Source organism: Neltuma alba, unplaced genomic scaffold (genome assembly GCF_004799145.2).
Source record: "Neltuma alba isolate B1F8T4 unplaced genomic scaffold, ASM479914v2 tig00010511_pilon, whole genome shotgun sequence".
Classification (NCBI taxonomy): domain Eukaryota; kingdom Viridiplantae; phylum Streptophyta; class Magnoliopsida; order Fabales; family Fabaceae; genus Neltuma; species Neltuma alba.
This window is the reverse complement of record NW_021635387.1, coordinates 1-9,823: the sequence shown is the minus strand read 5'-3', so window position 1 is coordinate 9,823 and position 9,823 is coordinate 1. Positions and strand designations below refer to the sequence as shown.

The window sequence follows — 9,823 nt, the reverse complement described above, 5'->3', positions numbered from 1 at the left end:
TGTATATATATATATATATATTATTTTGGTCATGTTCTAATTCCAAGTTGATTTCAGTTTAAATTAATTTCTCAATCAGTTTAATGGTCGATTTGGTTTTTATTATCTTAGTTTTTTAAAACAAGAGATCCTGATATTAATGTTAGTTTTTTTTATGTTGGGGTTAATATAATATTTGGTTCTATAAAGTTACATGAATCTTAGTTTTAATTTTTTAAATTTTAAAATATAAATTTTAGTTTCTCAAAGAAAAAATATAAGTTTCTATTAAATTAGAGTAACTAATATTTTAAATGAAAACAAATTTAAAAGACCAAAAAAATTATGACTTAAAATTTAAAAGGTCAAAATTAAAATAAAAACAAATTTAAAGGATAAAAAATTATATATATATTTATATATATTGTAATAGTTGATTTGATGGTCAAAGCTTATCGCCCGCCTTTCGTCGCTTTTTGACCATGATTAGGAATCTTGACAAAAAAGTTTTTTCCATGATTGCAGCCACATGCATCTCGATTAAAAGTAGCTGAGGTATTATGAAATTCAATTAATAAACCAACTAAATAATAATAGAAGCCATATTGTCAAAATTTTCATTTATTAATTGAAGTTTCTTTTCATAAAACCAACATATATATATATCTCATCTGTCATGAGATTTGCTCAAAAATCAACATTTATTTTTCGGCTGGTTATTATTGCAAGTCAAAATCTCCCTCTAACACCCGTGCGGAGATATCATACACGATGCTAGAGTCATAATTAATATGAACCGGCAAGTCTTAATTAGAAATGTGGACAGACATTTATTTGTTGATGATAATTTAGCGAAAGCTGCTCATAGGTTAGAAGAGAATTTTGGTATCTTTAATTAATCTCCACCTTAGATTTAAGGAATGGATCTTGATCAAGCATAATTTTTTTGTATTGTTGTTTGCTTTTGTTAAGTAATATTATTCAGTATTATTATAAAAAAGAAATCTCTCTAACCATAAAGTAATACTGTAAGATATTTTGGTTTGACAATAAATTAATAACCTCATCTGCTAAATTTAAAAGAGACAGTTATTTATATTTTACGTCAAAATCATTCTAACCTAAATAAAAAATTGTATATGATTTTAAATTGTTCAATTATTCAAAGGGAATCAAGCAGATGGAATATAAAATTGGAACCCTGCTTTGAGCAAACGGAAACATTTAGAAACAAGGCCCATCATAATTAGACAACTCCAACATGACGTATGATATATATATATATATATATATATATATTTATAAAAAGGATCACATGTGATTGAAACTAGGGAAAATTTCACTGTAGGACCACAGAAGACAATTAATCTCAAAGAGCCTCCAAAACTTTCTGAAACCTCACTGCAGGACCAAGGGGCCAATCTGATATTAATTCCACAAATGAAATGACGCCACTGCCCCTAGTAGGAGGGAACAAGTGCGGGAGAGTACATTTGCAAGGGAAAATAGCCAATTTGCAGATGAAATACATATATTCACACGTGAAATCAGTCCGTTCACATGTGGACTGGTTCACCTGATGCATGCGTCCATGAAGGAACAAGTGCGGAAGAGCGCAATTTGCAAGGGGAATTAGCGAATTTGCAGAATAAATACATATATTCACATGTGGAATCAGTCCGTTCACATGTGGACTGGTTCACCTGATGCATGCGTCCGTGAGGGAAAAAGTGCGGGAGAGCGCATTTGCAAGGGAAACTAGCCAATTTGCAGAATAAATACATATATTCACACGTGGAATCAGTCCGTTCACATGTGGACTGGTTCACCTGATGCTAAGGGTAGTGGCGTCATTTCGTTTGTGGAATTAATATCAGATTGGCCCCTTGGTCCTGCAGTGAGATTTCAGAAAGTTTTGGGAGCTCTTTGAGATTAATTGTCTTGTGCGGTCCTACAGTGAAATTTGCCCTTGAAACTATTCATTTCTTTACAGGGAGTTCAACTTTCTTGTAATAATGTAACATAAAGCGGAACATGCATACAGGCATATTCAGAAACATGGCCCAACAACAAAATTTTTTAGTCTTTCTACTTCCTCTAACTTGCTTTGTGTTTTGTACACTCTGTTCCGTCACCTCAGGACTCACGGAAACTGAAGCTCTTCTCAAGTGGAAACAGGGTCTCCCAAAGCAACCAGTTTTGGATTCATGGGTCTCTCCACCAGAGGCTAACTCCAGTGGAGCTCAAACCCCATGTTCATGGCGTGGAATTAATTGTGATTCTTCAGGGAGGGTGATTGAACTCAACTTGAACAATACTGGTCTTGAAGGTACCATTGAAAAGTTGAACTTCTCAGCATTACCAAATCTTCTTATTCTCAATCTTCAAGATAACAAACTCAGTGGCAATATACCAGAAGGCATTGGAGTGCTCTCGAAGCTCCAATTTCTATTTCTAGATAAAAACCACTTTTCTGGGTCTATACCCCAATCTCTAGGCAACTGTACAGATCTAAGAGTTCTCTCAATGGCTTTAAACAATCTCTCAGGCATAATTCCACCTAGTATTGGTAGATTGACCAATCTAACTGATGTTCGCTTTCATCGCAACCATTTACATGGCGATTTGCCACAAGAGTTTGGAAATGTTTCGTCTTTGATTGTTGTTCATCTGTCATATAACAACTTCAGTGGCCATCTACCACCTCAAGTGTGCAGAGGCGGTAAGCTTGTGAATTTCACTGCAGCTTATAATAGTCTCTCTGGTCCAATCCCAATGAGTTTGAGAAACTGTTCATCTCTTTATAGAGTTCAACTTCAACATAACCAATTGACAGGTCATGCAGATCAGGATTTTGGAGTTTATCCTGATCTCACTTACATTGACATCAGCTTCAACAGAGTGCAGGGTGAGCTCTCTGCAAACTGGGGTTCCTGCCAAAGCTTAGAAGCTCTTATCATGGCTGGCAATTCAATCAGGGGAAATATTCCAGGTGAGATGTTTCAATTGAAACAACTACAAAAGCTTGACTTATCATGGAACCATATATCTGGCGAGATACCAACACAAATCAGAAATGCCTCCATGTTATACCTTTTAAAGTTAGACAGAAACAATATTTCAGGTATGATGCCTGCAAGCATTGGAAGTCTTTCTAATTTGGAGTTATTAGACCTGTCAATGAATAGGCTCAGTGGATCTATCCCTTATCAATTAGGGAATTGCTACAAGCTGCTCAACTTAAATTTGAGTCATAATGACTTCAATAGCCAAATCCCTTATCAAATTGGGAATCTTTACTCCCTAGAAGATTTTTTGGACTTGAGTTATAATTCACTTTCTGGAAAAATCCCTGTTGATCTTAGTAAGCTCAACAACTTGATAAATATGAATCTGTCTCATAACAATTTATCAGGTTCTATCCCCGATTCCCTTAGTACAATGTTGAGCTTGTCGAGCATCAACCTCTCTTACAACAATTTGGAGGGTCCTGTACCAAATAGTGGCATATTTGATATATCTTATCAATCAGATCTGAGTAATAACAAAGATTTATGTGGGAGAATCCATGGTTTGAGACCTTGCAATGTTTCAATATCACATTGGAGAAGCAACAAAGGGAAAGCTGTGATATCTATTGTTGCTTCTTTAGCAGGTCTACTACTTGTTTCATTGGTGTTAGTTGGGATTTTTGTTGTTTGTTCAAAACTAAAGTCAAGAATTATAGAACAGAATTCAGGAATCATGAAGGAAAGTACATTTTCAATCTTACATTTTGATGGGAAAAATCTGTATGATGACATAATTGAAGCAACTGAGAACTTTGATGACAAGTATTGTATAGGGCAAGGAGCTTCTGGAAAAGTTTACAAAATGGTCATGCAAGGAGGTGAAAAACTTGCGATAAAGAAGTTTAGATGTGAAGAATATGATTTAGATCTTCAAATTTTAAAAGCCTTCAAAAGTGAGATTGAAGCAATGACAGAAATCCGCCATCGAAACATTGTGAAGCTCTACGGGTTTTGCTCACAAAGATCACACACTTTTGCTGTTTATGAGTACATGGAAGGTGGGACTTTAGCTGATTTTCTGAAAAATGACACAAAGGCATTAAAGTTAGATTGGCTTAAGAGGGTGGATATTGTCAAATGCGTAGCAGAAGCTTTATCTTATATGCATCATGATTGTGATCCACCAATTATTCATAGAGACATATCAAGCAAAAATATATTATTGTCTGGAAATCTTGAAGCCCATGTGTCAGATTTTGGCACAGCAATGTTCTTGAAGTCTAACTCATCAGTTTTGACGGCATTTGCTGGCACACTTGGCTATGCTGCTCCAGGTAACTTTAATGCCATGTCTAACTCTATTTAAAGCATTAAAGTTATAGAAACTTCAGTTGTGTTAATATCCATGAGTATGAACTTAAACTTTCTATTTTCGAAGTTTGTTGCTCAGTCATAAAAATTCATATCTAATTGTCGTTACTTACAAATGTTTCAAATGATCACTTCATTCTAATTGCTATTGCAGAGCTTGCGTATACGCTAACGGTGTCTGAGAAATGTGATGTGTTTAGCTTTGGCGTATTGGCTTTTGAAATTCTCATGGGAGAGCATCCTGGTGATCTAATTTCTCATGTACACGCCTTTGATGATGATCCAAACATCAACTTCAAAGAGATTTTAGACCCCCGTTTGTCACCTCCTAAAGAGCAGCAAAAGTTGATGAAGGAAGTGATTTTGATTGCAAATCTAGCTATTTCATGTTTACAAACTAACCCCTCATCTCGACCAACCATGCGAAGCATCGCTCAAATGATGGATCGTGCTCATCATCATTGAAGTTTTTGTTAGCTTGTTCTTATGTACAATCCTCTGGTTAATATATTGTCTTTGTACCTTTGCATGAAGCTAAATAGCCAGCTGCCTATTATTGAAAGATCTGTCGGCCGATGTTTTGGGTACTTAAATAATGTTATCTTGTAGTTTCTATTTGGAACTGGAAACCATCACTTTGTAAATTTAAAAAGAAAAGTTAATATGCATGCCCCTGCAATTTATCTCATTTTAGTTAAGTTCTTGCTGTTTTTTCCTTTTTATAGAATTCTTACAATTTTCTCAATTATAGGTATTGATTTTGATGCTCATAATTTAATAATTTATAAGAGAAACAATTTTAGTAGCTAATAGTATGACTTTCATTTAGCACGCATTAAATTAATGTTGTTTACCAAAAATTTTACAATAAGATTTTGACTTTTTTTCTACGCGAAATATATCAGAAATTTTTGTTCTGCTATTTAAATATGTCTGCAAACATGTATGAGGCATTTTTTATATATTCACCGTTTAAGGAAGGTTTTCTCATATTTTAGGCCAATCATACCTTAATTTTTAGTTGTGACAGTATATTTTAAAAAAAAAAATCGACACTTTTTAAAGATAAATAATTAATTGATTCAACTAGTTTTTTTTAATTTTCATAAATTTGTTATCTAGTTCTTTTCTGGGAGAATAGAAGTGTCTAACGATAATAAGATAATGATATTGCCTTCGGTCCTAAATATAAAAGCTGATTTTTTTAAATAACAGGTCATGGTATTGATGTTAGTTTGTTATTTTGGAGTTAGTATAATCCTTGGTCTCTTAAGGTTACACAAATTTTGGTTTTAATTTCAAATCATTGTTTTTGTTATTTAAAAAACAAAATAGTATAAGTTTTTATTAAATTATTATTGTAACTAATGTTTGAAATCGAAACAAATTTGAAGAATAAAAAAAGTTACCATTTAAAACTTAAAAGACTAAAATTAAAATAAGAACAAATTCAAGGAAAAAATTATATTAACTTTTTTTTTTTTTGGTAATAGTTGATTTGATGGTCAAAGCTTATCGCCCACCTTTCCTGACTTTTTGACCATGATTAGGAGTCTTGACAAAAAAAAAAATTCTTCCTTCGTTGCCGCCACTTGCATCTTGATTAAAAGTAGTTGAGGTATGATGAAATTCAATTAATAAACTTACTATATAATAATAGAAGCCATGTTGTCGAAATTTTCATTTATTAATTGAAGTTTCTTTTCCCAAAGCCAACATATATGTCATCTGTCATAAGATTTGTTCTAAAATCAGCATTTATCTTTCGGCTAGTTATTATAGCATGTCAAAATCTCTCCCTAACCATAAAATAATACTGTAAGATATTTTGGTTTGACAATAAATTAATAACCTCATCTGCTAAATTTAAAAGAGACAGTTATTTATATTTTATGTCAAAATCATTCTAACCCAAATAACAACCCGTATATGTTTTTAAATTGTTCAATTATTCAAAGGGAATCAAGCAGAGAATATAAAATTGGAGCCCTGCTTTGAACAAACAAGAACATTCAGAAACAAGGCCAATCATACTTAGACAACTACAAAATTATGTATGATATATATATTTATAAAAAGGATCACATGCGATTTAAACTATTGATTTAATTACAGGGAGTTCAACTTTTCTTGAAATAATGTAGTATAAAGCGGTACATGCATACAGGTACATTCAGAAACATGGCCCAACATAAAATTTTCATATTCTTTCTACTTCCTCTAACTTGCTTTGTCTTTTTTGCGCTATGTCCCATCACTTCAGGACTTACAGAAACTGAAGCTCTTCTCAAGTGGAAACAGAGTCTCCCAAAGCAGCCAATATTGGATTCATGGGTCTCTCCACCACAAGCTAACTCGAGTGGAGCTCCAACATGTTCATGGCGTGGAATTAGTTGTGATTCTACAGGGAGCGTGATTGAACTCAACTTGAGCAATACTGATCTTCATGGTACCATTGAAAATTTGAACTTCTCAGCGTTACCAAATCTTCTTAATCTCAATCTTCAATGTAACAAACTTAGTGGTAGTATACCAGAAAGCATTGGAGCGCTCTCGAAGCTCCAATTTCTATATGTAGAGAAAAACCACTTTTCTGGGTCTATACCGCAACCGCTTAGTAACTGTACAGATCTAAGAGCTCTCTCAATGGCTTTAAACAATCTCTCAGGCATAATTCCACCTACTATTGGTAGACTGACCAATCTAACTGATGTTCACTTTCATCGCAACCATTTACATGGTGAATTGCCCCAAGAGTTAGGAAATGTTTCATCTTTGATTGTTGTTCATCTATCTTATAACAACTTCAGTGGCATCTACCACCCCAAGTGTGCAAAGGTGGTAAGCTTGTGAATTTCACTGCAGCTTATAATAGTCTCTCTGGTCCAATCCCACTAAGTTTGAAAAACTGTTCATCTCTCTACAGAGTTCAGCTTCAACATAAACAATTGACAGGACATGGAGATCAGGATTTTGGAGTATATCCTGATCTCACTTACATTGACATCAGCTTCAACAGAGTGCAGGGTGAGCTCTCTGCAAACTGGGGTTCCTGCCAAAGCTTAGAAGCTCTTATCATGGCTGGCAATTCAATCAGGGGAAATATTCCAGGTGAGATGTTTCAATTGAAACAACTACAAAAGCTTGACTTATCATGGAACCATATATCTGGCGAGATACCAACACAAATCAGAAATGCCTCCATGTTATACCTTCTGGACTTAAACAGAAATAATATTTCAGGTATGATGCCCGCAACCATTGGAAGTCTTTCTAATTTGGAGTCATTAGACCTGTCAACGAATAGGTTTAGTGGACCTATCCCTTATCAATTAGGGAATTGCTACAAACTGCTCAATTTAAATTTGAGTCATAATGACTTCAATGGCCAAATCCCATATCAAATTGGGAAATTTACTCCTTGGAAGATTTTTTGGACTTGAGTTATAACTCACTTTCTGGAGAAATCCCTGTTGATCTTAGTAAGCTCAACAACTTGATAAATCTGAATCTGTCTCACAATAATTTATCAAGTTCTATCCCTGATTCCCTTAGCACAATGTTGAACTTGTCAAGCATTAACATTTCTTACAACAATTTGGAGGGTCCTGTACCAAACAGTGTCGTATTTAATATTTCTTATCAATTAGATCTGAGTAATAACAAAGATTTATGTGGGAGAATCAATGGTTTGAGACCTTGCAATGTTTCAATATCACAGAGGAGAAGCAACAAAGGGAAAGCTGTGATATCTATTGTTGCTTCTTTAGCAGGTCTACTACTTGTTTCATTGGTGTTAGCTGGGATTTTTGTTGTTTGTTCAAAACTAAATTCTAGCATTATAGAACAGAATTCAGGAATCATGAAGGAAAGTACATTTTCAATCTTACATTTTGATGGGAAAAATCTTTATGATGACATAATTGAAGCAACTGAGAACTTTGATGACAAGTATTGTATAGGGGAAGGAGCTTCTGGAAAAGTTTACAAAATGGTCATGCAGGGAGGTGAACAGTTTGCCATAAAGAAGTTTAGACGTGAAGAATATGATTTAGACATTGAAAGTTTAAAGCCTTCAAGAGTGAGATTGAAGCCATGACAGAAATCCGCTATCGAAACATTGTGAAGCTCTACGGGTTTTGCTCACAAAGATATCACACTTTTGCTGTTTATGAGTGCATGGAAGGTGGGACTTTAGCCGATTTTCTGAAAAGTGACTCTAAGGCATTAAAGTTAGATTGGCTTAAGAGGGTGGATATTGTCAAATGCGTAGCAGAAGCTTTATCTTATATGCATCATGATTGTGATCCACCAATTATTCATAGAGACATATCAAGCAAAAATATATTATTGTCTGGAAATCTTGAAGCCCATGTGTCAGATTTTGGCACAGCAATGTTCTTGAAGTCTAACTCATCAATTTTGACAGCATTTGCTGGCACACGTGGCTATGCTGCTCCAGGTAACTTTAATGCCATGTCTAACTCTATTTAAAACGTTATAGAAACCTGTGTTAATATTCATGAGTATGAACTTAAACCTTCTATTTTCGAAGTTTGTTGCTTATTAGTCATACAAATTCACAACTAATTGTCGTTACTTACAAATGTTTCAAGTGATCACTTCATTCTAATTGCTATTGCAGAGCTTGCATATACGATAACAGTGTCTGAGAAATGTGATGTGTTTAGCTTTGGTGTATTGGCTTTTGAAATTCTCATGGGAAAGCATCCTGGTGATCTAATTTCTCATGTACACTCCTTTGATGATGATCCAAACATCAACTTCAAAAGATTTTAGACCCCCGTTTGTCACCTCCTAAAGAGCAGCAAAAGTTGATGAAGGAAGTGATTTTGATTGAAATCAAGCTATTTCATGTTTACGAGCCAACCCTTCATGTCGACCAACCATGCGAAGCATCGCCCAAATGGTGGATCGTGCTCATCATCATTAGCTTGTTCTCATGCACAATCCTCTCTGGTTAATATATTGTCTTTGTACCTTTGCATGAAGCTAATTAGCCAACTGCCTATTATTGAAAGATCTGTCAGCTGATGTTTTGGGTACTTAAATAATGGTATCTTGTAGTTTCTATTTGGAACTGGAAACCATCACTTTGTAAATTTAAAAAGAAATTAATATGATTTAAGTAAGTTCTTATAGTTTCTTTTTCCCTTTTTATAGAATTATTATAATTTTCTCAATTATAGGTATTGATTTTTATACTCATAATTTAATATTATCTCCGATCCTAATTATAAGAGTCAGTTGACTAATTTGAAGAGATTAAAAAGTAAGTTGAGTTAGTTATTTGTCCTAAATAAGTGTTGTCTTTCCTAAAATATCCTTACTAATCAAGTATATTGACTAGAACTATCATTATTAGAAGAGCTACTTTGGAAAAAAATACTCCTCTGGTCCTTAATATAGGACCCAATTGTTGAGTTAGTTTTGGTCCTAAA

General features: G+C 34.1%; 1 protein-coding gene across 1 annotated transcript; it reads left to right on the top strand.

Annotated features, from left to right (window-relative positions):
* The first annotated feature begins 2,442 nt into the window (after positions 1 to 2,442).
* Positions 2,443 to 5,033, top strand: LOC114756840 (MDIS1-interacting receptor like kinase 2-like). Its single transcript, XM_028945781.1, has 2 exons — positions 2,443 to 4,324; positions 4,516 to 5,033. Exons 1-2 carry the CDS (start codon positions 2,506 to 2,508, stop codon positions 4,824 to 4,826), a joined length of 2,130 nt encoding a protein of 709 aa, XP_028801614.1. The 5' UTR covers positions 2,443 to 2,505; the 3' UTR covers positions 4,827 to 5,033.
* The last annotated feature ends 4,790 nt before the right edge of the window (positions 5,034 to 9,823 follow it).